The 24,101-nt window shown below is 46.3% G+C and overlaps 2 protein-coding genes across 4 annotated transcripts in view; both read right to left on the bottom strand.

Annotated features, from left to right (window-relative positions):
• Positions 1–22,938, bottom strand: part of LOC119975713 (class I histocompatibility antigen, F10 alpha chain-like) — a 107,586-nt gene extending 84,648 nt beyond the window's left edge. For 2 of the 3 annotated variants that reach the window (XM_038815532.1, XM_038815533.1), the window contains exon 1: positions 22,230–22,336. In XM_038815532.1, coding sequence (XP_038671460.1) covers positions 22,230–22,317 — 88 coding nt within the window. In that variant the 5' untranslated portion in view covers positions 22,318–22,336. Of the gene's footprint in view, positions 1–22,229; positions 22,337–22,821 lie in introns of those variants that run through there. The other variant, XM_038815535.1, reaches the window with a different exon arrangement.
• LOC119975715 (zinc finger protein 271-like) lies at positions 22,726–23,809 on the bottom strand. The gene has a single exon (XM_038815537.1). It carries the CDS (start codon positions 23,770–23,772, stop codon positions 22,756–22,758), a length of 1,017 nt encoding a protein of 338 aa, XP_038671465.1. The 5' UTR covers positions 23,773–23,809; the 3' UTR covers positions 22,726–22,755.
• Between the last annotated feature and the right edge of the window lie 292 nt (positions 23,810–24,101).

Below are 24,101 nucleotides of genomic sequence, written 5' to 3'. Positions count from 1 at the left end.
ACAGGAGAGAGTGAGGAGAGGGAGTGACACTAACCAGGGAGAGTGAGGGGAGGGAGTGAGATTAACAGGGGGAGAGTGAGGGGAGGCTGTGACACTAACAGGAAGAGAGTGTGGGGAGGGAGTGATACTAACAGGATGAGAGTGAGGGGAGGGAGGGACACTAACAGTGGGAGAATGAGTGGAGGGAGTGACGCTAACAGGAGAGTGAGGTGAGGGAGTGACACTGACAGGAAGAGAGTGAGGGAAGGCAGTGACACTAACATGAGGAGAGTGATGGGAGGGAGTGACACTAACAGGAGGGGAGTGAGGCAGGGAGTGACACTAACGGGGGTGAGTGAGGGGAGGGAGTCATATTAACAGGAGGGGAGTGAGGGGAGGGAGTGATACTAACAGGAGGTGAGTGAGCGGAGGGAGTGATACTAACAGGAGGTGAGTGAGGGGAGGGAGTGACACTAACAGGGGGAGAGTGAGGGGAGGGAGTGGCACTAACAGGAGGCGAGTGAGGGGAGAGGGTGACACTAACAGCAGGGGAGGGAGTGGCACTAACAGGAGGAGAGTGAGGGGAGGGAGTGACACTAACAGGAGAGTGAGGGGAGGGAGTGACACTAACAGGAGGAGAGTGAGGGGAGGGAGTGAAACTAACAGGAGTGTGAGGGGAGGGAGTGACACTAATCAGAGCAGAGTGATGGGAGGGAGTGACACTAACAGGAGGAGAGTGAGGGGAGGGAGTGACACTAGCAGGGCGAGAGTGAGGGGAGGGAGTGTCACTAACAGGAGGATAGCGAGTGGACGGAGTGACACTAACAGGAGAGTGAGGGGAGGGAGTGACACTAACAGGAGAGTGAGGGGAGGGAGTGACACTAACAAGGGTGGAGTGAGGGGAGGGAGTGACACTAACAGGAGGAGAGTGAGGGGAGGGAGTGACAGTAACAGTCGGAGAATGAGGGGAGGGAGTGACACTAACAGGAGTGTGAGGGGAGGGAGTGACTGTAACAGGGGGAGAATGAGGAGAAGGAGTGACACTAACAGGAGTGTGAGGGGAGGGATTGACCCTAACAGGAGGAGGGTGAGGGAGGGGGAGTGACACTAACAGGAGAGTGAGGGGATGGAGTGACAGTAACAGGGAGAGAGTGAGGGGAGGGAGTGACACTAACAGGAGGAGATTGAGGGGAGGGAGTGACACTAACAGGGAGAGAGTAGGGGAGGGAGTGACACGAACAGGAGGAGAATGAAGGGAGGGAGTGACACTAACAGGAGGGAAGTGAGGGGAGGGAGTGACACTAACAGGAGCAGAGTGAGGGGAGGGAGTGACACTAACAGGAGGAAAGTGAGGGGAGGGAGTGACACTAAGAGGAGGAGAGTGAGGGGAGGGAGTTACACTAACAGGAGGAGAGTGAGGAGAGGGAAAGACACTAACAGGGAGAGAGTAGGGGAGGGAGTGACACTAACAGGAGGAGAGTGAATGGGGGAGTGACACTAACAGGAGGAAAGTGAGGGGAGGGAGTGACACTAAGGGGAGGAGAGTAGGGGAGTGAGTCACACTGACAGGAGGAGAGTGAGCGGAGTGGTTGTGCTTTCACTGATGACATAGCCACCTGCACATTCCCAACACATCATTGTACCGTAATAGGTATATTCAATACGGGATACTTTGTAAATACAATTACTTGCAGACAATTTGGCATACGTGGTATGGTGAGACAAAATAATTTCTAATTGTTTTAACATATTAATTTAGTCGCCCAAATCTGCCGAACTCTGGATCGACAGGCAAGGAACCTAACTGAGAGATACGCATTGAACCTGCAGAAATCTGATGATCAGGCATGCATGGTTGATTTATGAGAATTGGCATTGCTCCGATGTTTCCTCTGATTGTTGTGAGGCTCTCAAGAAATCTGCACAACCACGAAGCCTTGGTCTAGTTGCCCAGAAATTGTGCAGAACATTACATTTGGCAACCGAAGAGGAAAGAGTCGAATTGGACCCCTCCGGAAGGCCCCTGCCCTAGACTCGACATGTATGCTCAAGCCGTCAGGAGTCGTGTCAATGCCAGATTCATCAATCGCATTCACAAGGCAGCCCCGAACGTCACTCAAGCACAATGCAATGCCATCCGCGTTCTCAAGACCAACCGCAACATCGTCATCAAACCAGCAGACAAAGGAGGGGCCACCGTCATACTGAACAGAATGGATTACTGCAAAGAAGTATACCGACAACTCAACAACCAGGAACAAGACAGACACTTACCCGCAGATCTGATCAAGGAACACGTCCGCCAACTCAACAGACTGATCAAGACTTTGGTTCCAGACCTTCAGAGCACCGTACGTGCTCTCATCCCACGTACTCCCGTGCATTGGAGCTCTTTACTGCCTCCCGAAAATACACTAGGCCAACACACCAGGACGTCCTATCGTTTCAGGCAATGGGACCCTGTGTGAGAACCTTTCTGGCTACATCGAGGGCATCTTGAAACCCATCGTACAAGGTACGCCCAGCTTCTGTCGTGACACGATGGACCTCCTGCAGAAACTTAGCACCCATGGACCAGTTGAACCAGGAACATTCCTCGTCACAATGGATGTCTCGGCACTCTACACCAGCATCCCCAATGACGACGGCATTGCTGCAACAGCCTCAGTACTCAACACCGACAACTGCCAATCTCCAGACGCAATTCTGCAACTCATCCGCTTCATTCTGGATTACAACTTCTTCACCTTCGACAACAAGTTCTTCATCCAGACGCATGGAACAGCCATGGGGACCAAATTCACACCTCAATATGCCAACATCTTCATGGACAAGGTTGAACAAGACCTCCTCACCGCACAGGACCTTCAACCGATGTTATACACCAGATACATTGATGACATTTTTTTCCTTTGGACCCATGGCGAAGAATCACTGAAACGACTACATGATAACATCAATAAGTTCCATCCCACCATCAGACTCACCATGGACTACTCTCCAAAATCAGTTGCATTCTTGGACACACTCGTCTCCATCAAGGACGGTCACTTCAGCACTTCGCTTTATCGCAAGCCCACGGATAACCCCACGATGCTCCACTTCTCCAGCTTCCATCCTGAACACATTAAAGAAGCCATCCCCTATAGAACATAGAACATAGAACAGTACAGCACAGAACAGGCCCTTCGGCCCTCAATGTTGTGCCGAGCCATGATCACCCTACTCAAACCCACGTATCCACCCTATACCCGTAACCCAACAACCCCCCCCCCTTACTTTTATTAGGACACTACGGGCAATTTAGCATGGCCAATCCACCTAACCCGCACATCTTTGGACTGTGGGGGGAAACCGGAGCACCCGGAGGAAACCCACGCACACAGGGGGAGGACGTGCAGACTCCACACAGACAGTGACCCAGCCGGGAACAATGGACAAGCCGTATACACAGGATCTGCTCAGACAAGGAGGAGCGTAACAGACAATTACAGACGCTGAAAGATGCCCTCGTACGAACGGGATATGGCGCTCGACTCATTGTTTGACAGTTCCAACACGTCACAGCAAAAAACCGCACCGACCTCCTCAGAAGACAAACATGGGACACACCGACAGAGTACCCTTTGTCGTCCAGTACTTTCCCGGAGTGGAGAAACTACGACATCTTCTTCGCAGCCTTCAACACGTCATCGATAAAGATGAACATCTTGCCAACGTCAACCCCACACCCCCACTACTTGCCTTCAAACAACCGCGCAACCTCAAACAAACCATTGGTTGCAGAAAACTACCCAGCCTTCAGAACAGTGACCACGACACCACACAACCCTGCCATGGCAATCTCTGCAAGATGTGCCAGATCATCGACATGGATACCACCATTACACGTGAGAACACCACCAATTTAAGTACGCGGTACATACTCGTGCGACTCGGCCAACGTTTTCTACCTTATACGCTGCAGGAAAGGATGTCCCGAAGTGTGGTACATTGGCGAGACCATGCAGACGCTGCGACAACGAATGAACGGACATCATGTGACAATGACCAGGCAGGAATGTTCCCTTCCAGTCGGGGAACACCTCAGCAGTCAAGGGCATTCATTCGCTGATCTCCGGGTAAGCGTTCTTCAGGATGTGCGACAACGCAGAATCACCGAGCAGAAACTTATAGCCAAGTTCTGCACACATGATTGCGGCCTCAACCGGGATCTGGGATTCATGTCGCATTACATTCATTCCCCACCAGCTGGCCTGAGCTTGCGAAATCCTACCAACTGCCCTGGCTTGAAACAATTCACACCTCTTTAACCTGGGGTTACCCCTATCTCTGGATCTGTAAAGATTTAATCACCTGCCAATGCTCGCATTCTAAGCATTGTCTGGCATCTTTGAATATGTCTATATAGATGTTTCTGGAACAAACCTCTTCATTCACCTGAGGAAGGAGCAGTGTTTTAACCTGGTGTAGGCAATTTAGGACTGAGATGAGGAAAGAAATTTCACCCAGAGTGGTGGGCCTGTGGAATTTGTTACCACAGGAAGTAGTTGAGGCTAAAATATTGTATGTTTTCAAGAAGCAGTTCGACGTAGTACTTTTTAAAAAAAAATGTTTTTCATTGAGTTTTCATATTTTATATTGAACAAATAACAAATTATTAGAGAGAGAAAAAAAAACACGCAAAAATTAACATGTATATTTACAGGTAAGCATCTTCGTAATAATAACTGTGGCCGCCCCCCCCTTTAGCCGGCATACATATTTTACATTCCCCAATATGGCCGAGGCACATGTTTATAGGCATTTATTTACAGTTTGGTTTTGGGCCTTAGCTAGCCATCAAACCCCCATAACGAACCCGTAGCCCTCCCCCCCCTCCCGGCTACCTTCCCCCGATTCCCGTCCATTTTCCCCTGATTCTTGGCCACCCGACTATTCTTCCTCTTGTACGTTGGCCACAAACAGGTCCCGGAAAAATTGCATGAATGGCTCCCACGTTCTGTGGAAGCCGTTGTCCGACCCTCGGATGGCGAATTTGATTTTCTCCATTTGGAGAGATTCCGAGAGGTCGGACAGCCAGTCTGCAGCTCTGGGCGGTGCTGCTGACCACCAGCCAAACAGGATTCTACGGCGGACGATCAGGGAGGCAAAGGCAAGGGCGTCCGCCCTCCTCCCCAGGAATAGATCTGGCTGGTCTGAAACCCCGAAGACCGCCACTATCGGGCATGGCTCCACCCTCACCCCCACCACTTTGGACATAGCCTCGAAGAAGGCTGTCCAGTACTCCACAAGTCTGGGGCAAGACCAGAACATGTGGGCGTGGTTGGCCGGGCCTCTTTGGCACCGCTCACATCTGTCCTCTACCTCCGGGAAGAACCTACTCATACGGTTTCTCGTTAAGTGGGCTCTATGTACCACTTTTAGTTGCGTCAGGCTGAGCCTTGCGCACGTGGAGGTGGAGTTGACCCTATGCAGTGCTTCGCTCCAGAGTCCCCACCCTATCTCCATCCCCAGGTCGTCCTCCCATTTCCTTCTTGTTGCGTCCAGTACGGTGTCGTCCCTATCTACCAGTCGGTCATACATGTCACTACAGTTCCCTTTCTGTAGGATACTTGCGTCCAGTTTGACAAATGACCACGCCTCGTCCACATCTCAAAATAGTGATGCCGTTCCCTGTATGTGACCCATAGCCTCGCTGGGTGTAGCATCCCAAATTTCACCCCCTTGCTGAAGAGGGTCGCCTTTACCCGGTTGAATCCAGCATGCCTCTTGGCCAGCTCCGCACCCAGGTCCTGGTAGGTGTGTATCATACTGTTCTTCCACCTGCTGCTCTGTTCTTTTTTTTCCCACCGCAAGACAAGTTCCTTGTCCGAGAAGCGGTTCATTCGCCTTTGGCTTCCTTGCGAGGGCTCTGTGCAGCTCCAGGGGTCGAGAGAATACCCCCGTCCCTATCAGCGTCTCCAGCATCTTGGACACAAATGCTCCCGCATCCAACCCCTCCACACCTTCGGGGAGGCCCACAATTCTCAAGTTCTGTCTTCTAGGTCCTCCAGCCTCTCCTGTCACTTCTTGTGGAGGTCATCCTGCGCCTCCACCTTAAGGGCCAATACGACCAACTCGTCCTCATGGTCGGATAGCTTTTTCTCCATCTCCTTAATCACTTTCCCTTGTGTCGCCTAAGTTGTGATCATTTGGTCTACTGATGCCTTCGTCGGGGCCAGCATGTCCTTTTTAAGATCAGCAAAGCAGCCCCTATGGAACTCCTGTTGCTCCTGTGACCACTGCGCCCATGCACCCTGGTCTATACCGGCCACCATGCCGTGCCTCGGCGCCTGCTCCGCAGGTTTCTGTCTGTTGGGACTTAAACGCTTCACCCGGCCACTCCTGGTCCAGCTACCCATACAACAGAGAGGGAATCCTTTTGGCAGTGTTCGCTTCACCAATCTGCCCCAAAAAGTCCGTGAAAACTCCTGAAAAAAGGTCTGAGAGTCCGTTCCAGACGGGAGCTGCCGAATGCACGACCTACTCTTCCATGGCCGCCACCGGAAGTGTGGGGTGTAGATAATTTATGTGGAAGTGATGTCTAGTCCTAGCTCAGTTGGTCGTGGAACTTGGTGGGATACAGATGATGTAATTAATGGGAGGAGCCATGCCTGTCTGTAGCTTTGCAGTCTGCTAGAATATTTAAGTTGAACAATAGTTTGCCGTGTGACAAGGAAGAAGTGTTCTCGATCTACTCGAAAGGGTCTCTCTAAATATATTGCCACTGAAAACCGCAAATAAACCTGTTGTGTTAATTTTATTTCTAAGTGGCATTTGAAATGGGTTGCTTAATTGGAATTAGTGGCAGATGTAGATAATAAGTTAAAGCTATTCCTTTTTTTGAGAACTGTTTAACTGATAATTACAAAGCGATTACCTTTATGTTAATGTGGTTAAATTTGTGTTTCAATTAAAGTTTGTTTTGACAGAACAAAGAACAGTACAGAACAGGAACAGGCCCTTTGGCCGTCCATGCCTACAACGATCATGATCCTGTCTAAACTAAAACCTTTTCCACTTCCGGGGTCTGTATCCCTCTATTCCCATCTATTCATGTATTCATCAAGGTGCCTCTTGAATGTTGCTATTGTATCTCCTTCCACCACCTCCCCCGGGGGCAGCACGTTCCAGGCACTCACTCCCCTCATCTCACCTTAAACTGATGTCCCCTCGCAATTGACTTTTCTACCCTGGGAAAAAGTGTCTCACTATTCACTCTGTCCATGCCACTTAATTATGTAAACCACTACCAAGTCACCACTCAATCTCCGTCGTTCTAGTGAAAACAACCAGACTTTATCCAAACTCTCACCATAGCTAAAACCCTCCAGACCAGGAAATATCCTGGTAAACCTCTTCTGTACTCTCTCTAAAGCCTCCACACCCTTCTGGTAGTATGGTGACCAAAATTGTACACAATATTCCAAATGTGGTCTAACTAAGGTTCTATCGAGCTGCAGCATGACTTGCCAATTTTTTACTCAATACCTCGACTGATGAAGGCAAGCATGCCCTATGCCTTCTTGACTACCTTATCCACCTGCGTTGCCATTTTCAGTGATCTGTGGACCTGTGCAGTTAGATCTCTCTGCCTGTTAATACTGGTAAGGGTTCTGTAATTTACTGTATAATTCCTGTTTTATGCCTAAATCTCTGCTTCGTGTAAGTTTGCCGATCTTCTATCCATGACAATATGTCTCACCCCCCCCCCCCCCCCCCCCCCTCAAATAACATGAGCTTTTATTTTCCATTATAACCTTTGATGAGATACTTTATCAAATGCCTTCTGGAAATTTAAGGACAGTACATCCACCGGTTCCCCTTTATCCACAGCACATGTTGCTTCCTCGAATAATTGAAATAAGGTGGCTAAACATGAATTCCCTTCCACAAAACCATGTTGACCATGATTACCTGGAGCTGATACAAGTGCCATGTTGTACAAAAAACAAAGAACAAAGAAAAGTACAGCACAGGAACAGGCCCTTCGGCCCTCCAAGCCTGCGCTGTCCATGCTGCCTATCTACATTTCCGGGGCCCGTATCCCTCTCTTCCCATCCTAGAAGCCCCTTAAATGTCACTACCATACCTGCTTCCACCACCTCCTCCGGGCAGCGAGTTCCAGGCACCCACTACCCTCTATAAAAAAAACTTCCCTCGCACATCTTCTTTAAACTTTGCCTCTGGCACCTGAAACCTATGTACCCTAGTAATTGACTCCGTCCTAGGAAAAAAACTTCTGACCATCCACTCTGTCCATGCCCCATCATAATTTTGTTGACTTTTATCAGATCGCCCCCTCAACCTCCGTCATTCCACTGAGAACACACCGAGTTTAACCAATCCCTCCTGATAACTAATGCCCTCCACACCAGGCAACATCCTGGTAACCCTCTTCTGTACCCCCTCCAGAGCCTCCACATCCTTCTGATAGTGTGGCGACCAGAATTTAACGCTATATTCCAGTGTGGCCTAACTAAGGTTCGATACAGCTGCACCATGACTTGCCAATTTTTATACTTAATGGCCTGGCCGATGAAGGCAGTGACCTGTGGACCTGTACACCCAGATCCCTCTACCTGTCGATACTCTTAAGGGTTCTGTCATTTACCGTATATTTCCCACCTGAATTAGACCTTCCAAAATGCATTACCTCACATTTGTCCGGATTAAACTCCATCTGCCATTTCTCCGCCCAAGTCTCCAACCAATGTATATCCTGCTGCATCCTCTGACAATCCTCTTCACTATCCACAACTCCACCAATATGCGTGTCATCCGCAAACGTCTTATCAGACCAGCTACATTTTCTTCCAAATCATTTATATATACTACGTACAACAAAGATCCCAACACTGATTCCTGCGGAACACCACGAGTCACAGCCTTCCATTCAAAAAAGTACTCTTCCATCTCTAACTTCTGTCTTCTATGACCAAGTCAGTTCTTGCCAACTCATCTCTGATCCCGTGTGACTTCCCCTTTTGTACCAGTCTGCCGTGCGGGACTTTCAAAGCTTTACTGAAGTGCAATATACACTGCCCTTCCTTCATCGATCATCTGCGTCACTTTCTCAAAAAACCTGATCAAGTTAGTGAGACACAACCTCCCCTTCACAAAACCATGCTGCTTATCGCTAATTATCCATTTATTTCCAAATGTGAGTAAACCCTGTTCCCGAGAATCTTTTCCAATAATTTCCCTGTCATTTACATAAGGCTCACCGGCCTATAATTTCCTGGATTATCCCTGCTCCCCTTCTGAAACAAAGAAACATTGGCGATTCTTGTCCTCTGGGACATCACATGTCGCCAATGAGGATACAAAGATTTCTGTCAATGTCCCAGCAATTTCCTCCCCTGCCTCCCTCAGTATTCTGGGGTAGATCTCAACAAGCCCTGGAGATGTATCTACCTTAATGCATTATAAGATGCTCAACACTTCCTCCTGCTCGATATCGACATAATAATAATAATCTTTATCAGTGCCACAAGTAGGCTTACAATGTACAATGAACGGTACAATGAAGTTACTGTGAAAATCCCCTAGTCGCTACACTCCGGCACCTGTTCGGGTACACTGAGGGCGAATTCAAAATATCCAATTCACCTAACAATCACGTCTTTGAGGACCTGTGGGAGGAAACTGGAGCACCTGGAGGAAACCCATGCAGACACGGGGAGAATGTGCATACTCCGCACAGTGACCTAAGCCAGGAATTGAACGCTGGTCCCCGGCACTTTGAGGCAACGCTGCTAAACACTGTGCTACAACACAGAATATCTCCACACTCTTCCCTAGACTCATCATCTATAAAGTCCTTCCCTTTGGTGAATACTGATGCAGAGTATCTCGTCCATTTCCTTTGGCTCCATGCATAGATTCCCTCCTCTGTTCTTGGGTGTCCCCTTCCCCTCGCTACTCTCTTGCTCTTTTATGTACGTATAAAATGCCTTGAAATTCTCTTTAATACTGTTTACCAAGGGCATTTGATAACCCTTTTAGCCCTCCTAACTCCTTGCTTCAATTCCTTCCTACTTTCTTTATATTCTTCAAGGGCTTTGTCCGTTCTCAGCCTTCTAGACCTTACGACTGCTTCCTTTTTCTTTTTGATTAGGCTCACAATATCCCTCGTTATCCAAGGTTCCCGGAACTTGCCATGCTTACCCTTCAACTTCATCGGAACATGCCGGTCCTAAATTCTAATTAACTTGAAAGACACCCACATGTCAAATGTTGATTTACTCTCAGTCACCCCCAATCTAAATTCTTCAGTTCCAGCCTAAAAGTATTGTTATTAGCCTTTCCCCAATTTAGCATGTTCACACAAGGACTACTCTTACCCTTATCCACAAGTACCTAACTCGCCCTCAGTTACTTCGCCTGCTAACCTACTGATCTGGTTTCCAACCTCATGCCACACCAGTTTAAACTCTCCCGAGCTAGCAAACCTTCCGGCCAGGATATTGGTGCCCCTCCAGTTTACATGAAACTCGCCCTCTTGTACAGGTCCCACCTGCCCCGGAAGAGGTCCCAAAGGTCTACAAAACTGAAACACTTCCTCCTACACCAGCTCTTTAGCCATGTGTCTAGCTGCACTATTTTTCTATTTCTAGCCTCCCTGGCAAGTGGCACAGGGAGTACTCCCAAGATTACAACCCTCGTGGTCCTGTTTTTCAAAACTTACTACTTAACTCCCTGCATCACTCTTCCTGCCGATGTCATTAGTACAAATGTGTACTAAAAACTCTAGCTGTCCACCCTCCCCTTTCAGAAAGCTCTGTTCTGAAACATCCACGACCATGGCACCAGGGAGGAACATGCCATCCTGGAATTTCTTACATGGCCATACAAGCACCTCTCTGTGCCCCCGACTTAAGTCCCCTATATCTATTGCTTTTCTGTGCTTTGACCCTTTGATGCTATCTTTAACCTTTCCAGTTAACCACAGATGGTCGATCTGTCCTTTGTAATTTTTCTTAGTCATTAGAATTTATCAATTCTGTACATTTTGAAATACTCTCTTAAATATTTGCACTGCATCTCTATTGACCTATCCCTGACCATGTTGAGTCTTCCCAATCACCTTGAGTTATTCCAGGTGCCCAGCTATAACATCCTTCATGATCAATTCTAACCTTCTTCAGGCAAACTGGCCTTTGGCTCCCCGTTTTCTGCCTCCATCCCTTCTTGTTACTTTCCAGTGTGATGGAATCTTTTCAGAATCCAATGAAGTTCGGAAAATCAAAACCAACACACATCTACTGGCAGGTAGCTCATTAGCCTCCCCTTTTAATTCCCAAGTATAAAGTTAATCAGGACACGAAGACTAATCAGCCCGTAATTGCTCAGTTTTGCTTTATTAGTGATTGTAATTTCACCTAGTTTCTTTCTCTCTCCCACCTCCTGATTTATGACGATTACAGGAATCTTTTTCAGACTTTTCCAGGAGACACATCCGGATTGAGACTCATCCAGAGTGGGGATTGAAACTTGGTAATTTGGTGCAGTGAGGTAATGAGGAATGGTCAAGAAGACACAGCCTGGGTGAGTGAGTGAGTGGGTGAGTGAGTGAGGCACATCCAGAGTGGGAATTGCAACTTGGTAATTTGGTGCAGTGAGGTAATTCGGTGCAGAGTGTGAGGAGGTGCGTTTTAACCCTGGTAAGTGACTGGTAAGTAGTCTCTCTTTTTCTTTTCATTGTCTAATTTATTTATTTTTATTTTGAAATTCTAGTTGTTTGAGTTTACCAAGGGTTTAAGACATGGCAGGAGTTCCCAGACCCGTGTCATGCTCCTCGTGTGCGATGTGGGAGCTCAGGGACACGTCCACTGTCCCTGGCTCCTTCACGTGCAAGAAGTGTGTTCAGTTGCAGCTCTTGTTAGACCGCTTGACGGCTCTGGAGCTGCGGATGGACTCACTTTGGAGCATCCGCGATGCTGAGGAGGTCGTGGATAGCACGTTTAGCAGTTGGGCACACGGCAGGTGAAGGTTACTGAGGGAGATAGAAAATGGGTGACCAAAAGAAAGAGCAAGAGTAGGAAGGCAGTGCAGGTGTCCCCTGCGGTCATCTCCCTGCAAAACAGATATACCGCTTTGGATACTGTTGGGGGAGATGGCTCACCAGGGGAAGGCAGCAGCAAGATTCATGGCACTGTGGCTGGCTCTGCTGCACAGCAGGGCAGGAAGAAAAATGGCAGGGCTATAGTGATAGGGGACTCGATCGTAAGGGGAATAGACAGGCGGTTCTGTGGACGCAATCGAGACTCCAGGATGGTATGTTGCCTCCCTGATGCAAGGGTCAAGAATGTCTCGGAGCGGCTGCAGGACATTCTTGGGGGGGAGGGTGAACAGCCAGCTGTCGTGGTGCACATAGGCACCAACGATATAGGTAAAAAACGGGATGAGGTCCTACAAGCGGAATTCAGGGAGTTTGGAGTTAAACTAAAAAGTAGGACCTCAAAGGTAGTAATCTCAGGATTGCTACCAGTGCCACGAGCTAGTCAGAGTAGGAATGTCAGGATAGATAGGATGAATGCGTGGCTCGAGAGATGGTGCAAGAGGGAGGGATTCAAATTCCTGGGGCATTAGGACCGGTTCTGGGGGAGGTGGGACCAGTACAAACCGGACGGTCTGCACCTGGGCAGGACTGGAACCGATGTCCTTGGGGGGGTGTTTTCTAGAGCTGTTGGGGAGGGTTTAAAATAATGTGGCGGGGGATGGGAACCGATGCAGGAAGTTGGAAGGTAGTAAAACAGGGACAGAAGCAAAAGAAAGTAAGGGGAAAAGTGCAAGGCAGAGAAGACATAGTCAAAAATCTAAAAGAGCGAAAGTACAAGGTACAGTGACTGAGGGGAGCTCAGTGAATAGACCCAGTAATAACAAAAGGAATAAAACTGGAGATGTTAAGATTCAAAACAGAGGTAAAAAAACCAACATAAGTGTACTTTACCTGAATGCTCGTAGTATTCGGAATAAAGTAAATGAGTTGATGGCACAAATCATCGTAAATGACTATGATTTAGTGGCCATTACTGAAACATGGTTAAAGGATGGTCACGGCTGGGAGTTAAATATCCGAGGGTATCAAACTATTTGGAAGGACAGAGTGGATGGTAAAGGAGGTGGTGTTGCTCTGTTATTTAAGGATGACATCCGGGCAATAGTAAGGGATGACATTGGTGCTATGGAGGATAAGGTTGAATCCATTTGGGTGGAAATCAGGAATAGTAAGGTGAAAAAGTCACTGATAGGAGTAGTCTATCGGCCACCAAATAGTAACGATATGTGGGGCAGGCAATAAACAAAGAAATAACTGATGCATGTAGAAATGGTACAGCAGTTATCATGGGGGATTTTAATCTACATGTCGATTGGTTTAACCAGGTCGGTCAAGGCAACCTTGAGGAGGAGTTTATAGAATGTATCCGCGATAGTTTCCTAGAACAGTATGTAATGGAGCCTACGAGGGAACAAGCGGTCCTAGATCTTGTCCTGTGTAATGAGACAGGATTGATTCATGATCTCATAGTTAGGGATCCTCTCGGAAGGAGCGATCACAATATGGTGGAATTTAAAATACAGATGGAGGGTGAGAAAGTAAAATCAAATACTAGTGTTTTGTGTTTAAACAAAGGTGATTACAAGGGGATGAGAGAAGAACTAGCTAAGGTAGACTGGGAGCTAAGACTTTATGTGGAACAGTTGAGGAACAGTGGAGAACCTTCCAAGCGATTTTTCACAGTGCTCAGCAAAGGTTTATACCAACAAAAAGGAAGGACGGAAGAAAGAGGGAAAATCGACCGTGGATATCTAAGGAAATAAGGGAGAGTATCAAATTGAAGGAAAAAGCATATAAAGTGGCAAAGATTGCTGGGAGATTAGAGGACTGGGAAATCTTTAGGGGGCAACAGAAAGCTACTAAAAAAGCTATAAAGAAGAGTAAGATAGAGTATGAGAGTAAACTTGCTCAGAATATAAAAACAGACAGTAAAAGTTTTTACAAATATAAGACAAAAAAGAGTGGCTAAGGTAAATATTGGTCCTTTAGAGGATGAGAAGGGAGTTTTAATAATGGGAAATGAGGAAATGGCTGAGGAACTGAACAGGTTTTTATGGGTCGGTCTTCACAGTGGAAGACACAAATAACATGCGAGCGACTGATAGAAATGAGGCTATGACAGGTGAGGACCTTGAGAGGATTGTTATCACTAAGGAGGGAGTGATGGGCAAGCTAATGGGGCTAAAGGTAGACAAGTCTCCTGGCCCTGATGGAATGCATCCCAGAGTGCTAAAAGAGATGGCTAGGGAAATTGCAGATGCACTAGTGATAATTTACCGAAATTCACTAGACTCTGGGGTGGTCCCGGTGGATTGGAAATTAGCAAACGTGACACCACTGTTTAAAAAAGGAGGTAGGCAGAAAGCAGGAAATTATAGGCCAGTGAGCTTAACTTCGGTAGTAGGGAAGATGCTGGAATCTATCATCAAGGAAGAAATTGCGAGGCATCTGGATAGAAATTGTCCCATTGGGCAGACGCAGCATGGGTTCGTAAAGGGCAGGACATGCCTAACTAATTTAGTGGAATTTTTTGAGGACATTACCAGTGCAGTAGATAACGGGGAGCCGATGGATGTGGTATATCTGGATTTCCAGAAAGCCTTTGACAAGGTGCCACACAAAAGGTTGCTGCATAAGATAAAGATGCTTGGCATTAAGGGTAAAGTAGTAGCATGGATAGAGGATTGGTTAATTAATAGAAAGCAAAGAGTTGGGATAAATGGGTGTTTCTCTGGTTGGCAATCAGTAGCTAGTGGTGTCCCTCAGGGATCCGTGTTGGGCCCACAATTGTTCACAATTTACATAGATGATTTGGAGTTGGGGGCCAAGGGCAATGTGTCCAAGTTTGCAGATGACACTAAGATGAGTGGTAAAGCGAAAAGTGCAGAGGATACTGGAAGTCTGCAGAGGGATTTGGATAGGTTAAGTGAATGGGCTAGGGTCTGGCAGATGGAATACAATGTTGACAAATGTGAGGTTATCCATTTTGGTAGGAATAACAGCAAACGGTATTATTATTTAAACGATAAAATATTAAAGCATGCCGCTGTTCAGAGAGACTTGGGTGTGCTAGTGCATGAGTCACAGAAGGTTGGTTTACAAGTGCAACAGGTGATTAAGAAGGCAAATGGAATTTTGTCCTTCATTGCTAGAGGGATGGAGTTTAAGACTAGGGAGGTTATGTTGCAATGGTATAAGGTGTTAGTGCGGCCACACATGGAATATTGTGTTCAGTTTTGGTCTCCTTACTTGAGAAAGGACGTACTGGCGCTGGAGGTGTGCAGAGGAGATTCACTAGGTTAATCCCAGAGCTGAAGGGGTTGGATTATGAGGAGAAGTTGAGTAGACTGGGACTGTACTCGTTGGAATTTAGAAGGATGAGGGGGGATCTTATAGAAACATTTAAAATTATGAAGGGAATAGATAGGATAGATGCGGGCAGGTTGTTTCCACTGGCGGATGACAGCAGAACTAGGGGACATAGCCTCAAAATAAGGGGAAGTAGATTTAGAACTGCGTTTAGGAGGAACTTCTTCACCCAAAGGGTTGTGAATCTATGGAATTCCTTGCCCAGTGAAGCAGTTGAGGCTCCTTCATTACATGTTTTTAAGGTAAAGATAGATAGTTTTTTGAAGAATAAAGGGATTAAGGGTTATGGTGTTCGGGCCGGAAAGTGGAGCTGAGTCCACAAAAGATCAGCCACGATCTAATTGAATGGCGGAGCAGGCTCGAGGGGCCAGATGGCCTACTCCTGCTTCTAGTTCTTATGTTCTTATTCTCTGTAGTGAAGACAAAAGCAAAATATTTGATCATTTCATCTGCTATTTCCTTATTATCTGCTATTAACTGCCCACTGCCACTCTCGGAAGAAGACCAACACTCGTGTTACTTATTCTCTTCCTTCCTAAATACCAGCAGAAACTCTTGCTAGCTGTTTTTAACATTTCTAGCTAGCTTCCTCTCGTACTTTAATTTTTTTTTTCCTGATTAACCTTTCAGTCATACTCTGTTATTGTTTGTATTCTGACCAATTATCTGACCTATTACTCATCTTTCCCGACTTTAGATGCTTTCTCTAAATTCATTTACTAACCATGGGTGATTAGTTTTTATTTATTGAAGGAATATACTTATTCCGAGTATTCTAAAATATCCTCTTAAATGTCTGTCACTGCTCCTCAACTGATCTATTCTCAGGCTTGGTATCCCAGTTCACTAGCTCAGCTTTCACAGTATATTTCATTTCTTAACCATGACAATGTTAAGAAAAAACAATTCGTCAACCATGAATACAGTGACAGCTGATACGCTTCGGTCTATCCTCCCAGTGCCTGTGGGAGAATGCATGGGTACGTCATGCGACAAGCTGTACCAAATAATTAAACCGCTGAAAAACAAAAAAGCCTGAGACCCGGATGGATATTCCAGCTGATTGCTTCAAAGCTGGTGGACTTCTGCTCACATCAAAACTCCACAAATGTATCCAATGGATCACGGAGGAAAAATAAGTCCCCTCTCCCCGCTTCAGGAATGTGACAAGTAGCTATCTTCAAGAAGAGAGATAGATCTGGCTGTTGAAACTATTGAGGTGTTTCCCACTTGTGCAGAGAAAATCCTGACACACATTCTCCTGAATCACCTACTTCCTGTGGCTGAAGAAAGCCTCCCAGAGACACAGTGACATCCCCTAATATCTCTTTCTTTGACTCAGTGTTAATTTTTCTCTGATAATGTCGGTATGAAACCCTCGTGATGTTTTGCTATGTTACAGGTGATATAGAAAAGCAAATTGTTTTTGAAGAGTTGAAATCCTCTTTATCATCTCACATTCTCTCTAATCCTCAAGATACTGACCTGGAGTACAGACTGTGAATATTGATTGTCCTCCAGTGCTCTGTTCGAGTGGCCATTCAGGTGTAGACCCACACAGTGAATGTTATCAGACAACGGAGATTGTCACAGCCGAGACACATCCTGCCCTTCCCAAGTTCAGCTGAGGAACAGGTTTCCTGGCTGATTCTACGTGTTAAAGCTAATTGAAATCCCTCCATTACTATCCCAGGAATGGCTCCTTCCCTGGGTGCTTGTGCTGGTAGAGCAGAAGCTGAGACCATTCTATTCAGTAACTGATTGCCTTCTTTATCAGAGTGAGAGTCAGTGAGTGACTTATACCTGATCCTGCACTGAAATGATGCTGAGTTTATCCAGGAGATTCAATACATACAGATGTATTTTGGCATTTGGCGATTAGGGTAAAGGTTCAATTGGCTTTCTTGAAACAATTGGACTGATCGTTGAAGAGGTCAGAGACAGATACTGCTGAGGCAGACAGTGCAGTAGAGATCTACCATGCGGTTCGAGTGAAGTCTCGCAACACTAAAACTCAGTAGAAATTTGAGTTACACTTCTCGGATGAAAATAAGAATCTTTTATTCCCTCTATTTGATTACAATTGAGAAACTTGAATCTATTCTCAATAAAGTCTTGCTAGCTTAATTACTTAAAGAGAAGTAATTTATAAAAAAATTTAACTTCCAAAATAATACAGAAATGGATTCTTGCTTACGGCAAAACAGCTTGCATGAACTTCAAGAGTTAGAGTGGAAAAGTGAACATAGAACATTACAGCGCAGTACGGGCCCTTCGGCCCTCGATGTTGCACCGACCTGTGAAACCATCTGAAGCCTATCTGACCTACACTATTCCATTTTCATCCATATGTCTATCCAGTGACCACTTAAATGCCCTTAAAGTTGGCGAGTCTACTACTGTTGCAGGCAGGGCGTTCCACACCCCTACTACTCTCTGAGTAAAGAAACTGCCTCTGACATCTGTCCTATATCTACCACCCATCAATTTAAAGCTATGTCCCCTCGTGTTGGTCATCACCATCCGAGGAAAAAGACTCTCACTGTCCACCCTATCTAACCCTCTATCTTATATATCTCTATTAAGTCACCTCTCAGCCTTCTTCTCTCTAACGAAAACAACCTCATGTCCCTGAGCCTTTCCTCGCAAGACCTTCCCTCCATACCAGGCAACATCCTAGTAAATCTCCTCTGAACCCTTTCCAAAGCTTCCACATCCTTCCTATAATGTGGTGACCAGAACTGCACGCAGTACTCCAGGTGCAGCCGCATCAGAGTTTTGTACAGCTGCATCATGACCTCGTGGCTCCGAAACTCAATCCCCCGACTGATAAACGCTAGCACACAATATGCCTTCTTTACAGCCCTATTAACCTGGGTGGCAACTTTCAGGGATTTATGTACCTGGATGCCGAGATCTCTCTGTTCATCTACACTACCAAGAATCTTGCCATTAGCCCAGTACTCTGCATTCCTGTTACTCCTTCCAAAGTGAACCACCTCACACTTTTCTGCATTAAACTGCATCTGCCACCTCTCAGCCCAGCTCTGCAGCTTATCTATGTCCCTCTGTAACCTATAACATCCTTCAGCACTATTCACAACTCCACCGACCTTCGTGTCATCTGCAAATTTACTAACCCATCCTTCTACACCCTCTTCCAGGTCATTTATAAAAATGACAAACAGCAGTGCCCCAAAACAGATCCTTGCGGTACACCACTAGTAACTGAACTCCAGGATGCACATTTGCCATCAACCGCCACCCTGTTTTCTTTCAGCTAGCCAATTACTGATCCAACTGCTAAATCACCTTCAATCCCATATTTCCGTATTTTCTGCAATAGCCTACTGTGGGGAACCTTATCAAACGCTTTACTGAAATCCATATACACCACATCAACCGCTTTACCCTCATCCACCTGTTTGGTCACCTTCTCAAAAAACTCAATAAGGTTTGTGAGGCATGACCTACCCTTCACAAAACCGTGTTGACTATCGCTAATCAACTTGTTCTTTTCAAGATGATTATAAACCCTATCTCTTTTAACCTTTTCCAACATTTTATCCACAACCGAAGTAAGGCTCACAGGTCTATAATTACCAGGGTTGTCTCTACTCCCCTTCTTGAACAAGGGGACAACATTTGCTATTCTCCAGTCTTCAGGCACTATTCCTGTCGACAAAGACGACATAAAGATCAAGGACAAAGGCTCTTCAATCTCCTCCCTGGCTTCTCAGAGAATCCTAGGATAAATCCCATCTGGCCCAGGGGACTTATCTATTTTTACACTTTCCAAAATTGCTAACACCTCCTCCTTGTGAACCTCAATCCCATGTAGCCTGGTTGACTGTACCCGAGTATTCTCCTCGACAACATTGTCTTTCTCCAGTGTAAACACTGACGAAAAATATCCATTTAACGCTTCCCCTATCTCCTCTGATTCCACACACAACTTTCCACTACTATCCTTGATTGGCCCTAATCTTACTCTAGTCATTCTTTTGTTCCTGATACACCTATAGAAAGCCTTAGGGTTTCTATTGATCCTATCCGCCAATGACTTTTCGTGTCCTCTCCTCGCTCTTCTTAACTCTCCCTTTAGGTCCTTCCTGGCTAACTTGTAACTCTCAAATGCCCTAACTGAGCCTTCATGTCTCATCCTAACATAAGCCTTCTTCTTCCTCTTGACAAGTGCTTCAACTTCGTTAGTAAACCACGGTTCCCTTGCTCGACAACTTCCTCCCTGCCTGACAGGTACATACTTATCAAGGACACGCAGTAGCTGTTCCTTGAAAAAGCTCCACATTTCGATTGTACCCATCCCCTGCAGTTTCCTTCCCCATCCTAAATCTTGCCGAATAGCATCATAATTGCCTTTCCCCCAGCTATAATTCTTGCTTTGCGGTATATACCTATCCCTGCCCATCGCTAAAGTAAACATAACCGAATTGTGATTACTATCACCAAAGTGCTCACCTACATCTAAATCTAACACCTGGCTGGGTTCATTACCCAGTAACAAATCCAATGTGGCATCGCCCTTTGTTGGCCTGTCTACCTACTGTGTCAGAAAACCCTCCTGCACACACTGCACAAAAACTGACCCATCTATAGTACTCGAACTATAGTATTTCCAGTCAATATTTGGAAAGTTAAAGTCCCCCATAACAAAAACCCTGTTACTCTCGCTCCTGTCGAGAATCATCTTTGCTATCCTTTCCTCTACATCTCTGGAACTATTCGGAGGTCTATAGACAACTCCCAACAGGGTGACCTCTCCTCTCCTGTTCCTAACCTCGGCGCATACTACCTCAGTAGACGAGTCCTCAAACGTCCTTTCTACCACCGTAATACTTTCCTTGATTAACAATGCCACACACCCCCCTCTTTTACCACCTTCTCAGTTCTTACAGAAACATCTAAATCCTGGAACCTGCAACAACCATTCCTGTCCCTGATCTACCCATGTCTCCGAAATCGCCACAACATCGAGATCCCAGGTACCAACCCATGCTGCAAGCTCACCCACCTTATTCCGGATGCTCCTGGCGTTGAAGTAGACACACTTCAAACCAGCGTCTTGCTTGCCGGTGCCCTCTTTCAAACTTTTAACGCTATCCTTGACCTCACTACTCTCAACATCCTGTACACTGGGACTACAATTTAGGTTCCCATCCCCCTACTGAATTAGTTTAAACCCCCCCGAAGAGCACTAGCAAATCTCCCCGCCCAGGATATTGGTACCCCTCTGGTTCAGGTGAAGACCATCCTGGTTGTAGAGGTCCCACCTACCCCAGAATGAGCCCCAATTATCCAGGAAACCAAAACCCTCCCTCCTGCACCATCCCTGTAGCCACGTGTTCAACTCCTCTCTCTCCTTATTTCTCACTTCGCTAGCACGTGGCATGAGTAACAACCCAGAGATAACTCTGTTTGTTCTAGCTCTCAGCTTCCACCCTAGCTCCTGGAATTTCTGTCTCAAATCCCCATCTCTCTTCCTACCTATGTCGTTGGTACCTATGTGGACCACGACTTGTGGCTGCTCCCCCTCCCCCTTAAGGATCCCAAAAACACAATCAGAGACATCACGAACCCTGGCACCTAGGAGGCAACACACCACCATGAGTCTCTTTCGTTCCCACAGAACCTCCTGTCTGTTCCTCTAACTATGGAGTCCCCAATGACAAGTGCTCTGTTCCTCTTCTCCCTTCCCTTCTGAGCAACAGGGACAGACACTGTGCCAGAGACCTGTGCCCCATTGCTTACCCCTGGTAAGTCGTTCCCCGCAACAGTATCCAAAACGGTATACTTGTTATTGAGGGGAACGACCACAGGGGATCCCTGCACTGCCTGCCGGTTCCCTCTCCCTCCCCTGACGGTAACCCATCTACCTTCTTCTTTTACCTGAGGTGTGACTACCTCCCTATAACTCCTCTCAATAACCGCCTCCCGAATGATCCGAAGTTCATCCAACTCCAGCTCCAGGTCCCTAACGCGGTTCTCGAGGAGCTGGAGTTGGGTGCACTTCCCGCAGATGTAGTCAGCAGGGACACTCGAGGTGACCCTTTCCTCCCACATTCTGCAGGAGGAACATTCAACTGCCCTAACCTCCATTCCCACTGAACTAACTTCTCAAGTACTGAAAACTTTTTTTTTTAATTAACAAATATGAAAATAAGGACAGCAAGTAGTTAGATCAAAGTATAGAGTTATCCTGGATAGAAAAGGGCTGCTTGGACCCTCATGTTTAAGGAGAATGTTATCAGTCTGAGCCATCTGTCTACACCTCTATGTCATACTAATTGGTTTGGGGGAGTTTCAAATACATTTGATTCGATGGTTAACTGTCAATCCTCAATGTGCAACATAAGGTTTAAATGTTTCACGTTTGAATATTTGTGTATGCTATGGAATGTGATTTTATGCTGTAATCAAGTCTAGTTTTTACTGATTTTCTACTGACTTTACCTTATCCATATTCTGAACAATGGTTTCTTCATATTGCTATGGTGCTTATTTCGACCTTGATTACTGGTACAACTCATTTCTCAATATGAAACTAACTTTGAAATCCGTTCATTAGCCCGTTCATATTGTCAGTAAAATTTAGTTTTTATCTCCAATTAGTTTGTGGATGTGTCAGGCTTTGAACCTCTGAACCTGTTTAAATTATGTGTTCTGTCATGACCTAAGGTTATGAATACTGAAATCCTTATTTTAAAATGGGTATTAAAGGCTGGGCTTTAATATTTACATTAAAAAAGCCTTTTACCTATCAGAAAATAGTTGATTTCCTTCAAGTGCTTTGGAAGTACAGCTCCCCTGTGAAAGCACCAGAGGGTAAACAACACAGACAACATTGGGTGTAATGGAAGCAGATGTGCCGGCTCCAAGTCCGTGCAGAGATGTTGGTGTTTGGTGAGAGAGGAGTAGGTGAAACAATCCTGACACGTCACACTGGAAGGGTTTGTCTTCCGTGTGGGTTCACTGATGTTCCAGGAGGTCCTATAACTCTGTGAAGGCTTTATTACAGAATTCACATTGATGTGGTTTCTCCCCTATGCATGTGTGTTGATGGACCAGAAGTAAGTTGATTGTGTGAAAGCCTTGTCACACACCTCACACCTGAATACTTTCTCAACAGTGTGGATCCACTGGTACTTCGGGAGATCACAGGAGTGCATAGAAGCCTTGTTACCAACATCACACTTAAAAGAGTTTCTCCCCTGTATGACCTGGAGCTCCAGGAGGGTTAAATATGTGATTAAAGCTTTATCGCAAATCTTGCACTTGAAGGGTTATTCCTGTGTGGATACTTTGATGGAACAATAGTTTTTATGACCTTGAGAAGGATTGTTGCATACCTCATACATGAATGGTTTCTGTTCTGCGTGGACACGTTGGTGTTTCCGGAGGTTTGATGAGTCGGAGAATGATTTGTCACACACCTCGCATGTGAATGGTTTCTCCCCAGTATGGATGCGTTGGTGTACAACAAGGGTCGATGACCGTGAGAATGATTTATCGCACACGTCACACATGAATGGGTTCTCCCTGGTATGAATGCGTTGGTGTTCAAGGAGAGTTGATGACCGCAAGAATGATTTATTGCACACACCACACATGAATGGCTTCTCCCCGGTGTGAATGCGGTGGTGTTGGAGAAGAGTCGAAGACCGTGTGAATGACTTGTTGCACACCTTGCACATGAACGGCTTCTCTCCAGTGTGAATGCGTTGGTGTACGAGGAGAGTCCATGACTGCGAAAATGATTTGTTGCACATCTCACACTTGAATGGCTTCTCCCCAGTGTGAATGTGTTGGTGAGTCACAAGCGTTGCTAACATTGCGAAGGCTCGGTCACACACCTCACACTTGAATGGTTTTTTCCCAGTGTGAAGGTGTTGGTGTTTGCGGAGGTTTGATGGGTATGAGAATGATGCATTGCACACCTCACATAGGTATGGCTTCTTCCCAGTGTGAATGCGTTGGTGTGCATGGAGATTTGATGACTGTGAGAATGATTTACTGCACACCTTGCAAATAAATGGTTTCTCCCCTGTATGAATCCGTTGGTGTACACGGAGGGTCGATAATTGCGCAAATGACTTATTGCACACCTGGCACATGAAGGATTTCTCCCCAGTGTGAATCCTCTGGTGTGAGAGGAGATGGGAGGATTGGGTGAAAACCATTTCACAAATCCCACACTTGAAGGGTTTTTCTCCTGTGTGAATCCGCTGATGTATTAGGAGCCTCGTGGACGTCACAAATGTTTTATCACAAACTTCACACTTGAATGGTTTCACTTCCATTTAGTTGCTCTCACGTCAACAGTTCTCCTACAGATGCATCTTGCTTATTAGATCTCACATCCCTCACGTGAACAGCCTCTCACCTACAGCGAAGGTTGATGGTTTTGAAACTCAATGAATTATTGAACCTTTCACCACACTTGAAGTCCATATTTCCTCCAGCCTCACCCTCACCGATCGCCCACAGCCGAACCTTCAGAAAAGCTGATTCTGATAGAAGGTTCCACACCACTGACCAGCTTCAGATCCGATGACATGTCAATACTCCACTAACCAAAGTGATTTCCAGATGATGGTTTCACTGCCTGACCCTCTGTGTTGAGCAATGC

This window comes from Scyliorhinus canicula, chromosome 13, assembly GCF_902713615.1.
Source record: "Scyliorhinus canicula chromosome 13, sScyCan1.1, whole genome shotgun sequence".
NCBI classification, from domain to species: domain Eukaryota; kingdom Metazoa; phylum Chordata; class Chondrichthyes; order Carcharhiniformes; family Scyliorhinidae; genus Scyliorhinus; species Scyliorhinus canicula.
The sequence above is the reverse complement of the archived record's forward strand: the minus strand, read 5'-3'. Positions and strand labels throughout refer to the sequence as shown.

Coding starts and splice junctions, on each gene's coding strand:
- LOC119975715 (XM_038815537.1), bottom strand. CDS start 23,772: ATGGAAGTGAAACCATTCAAGTGTGAAGTTTGTGATAAAACATTTGTG.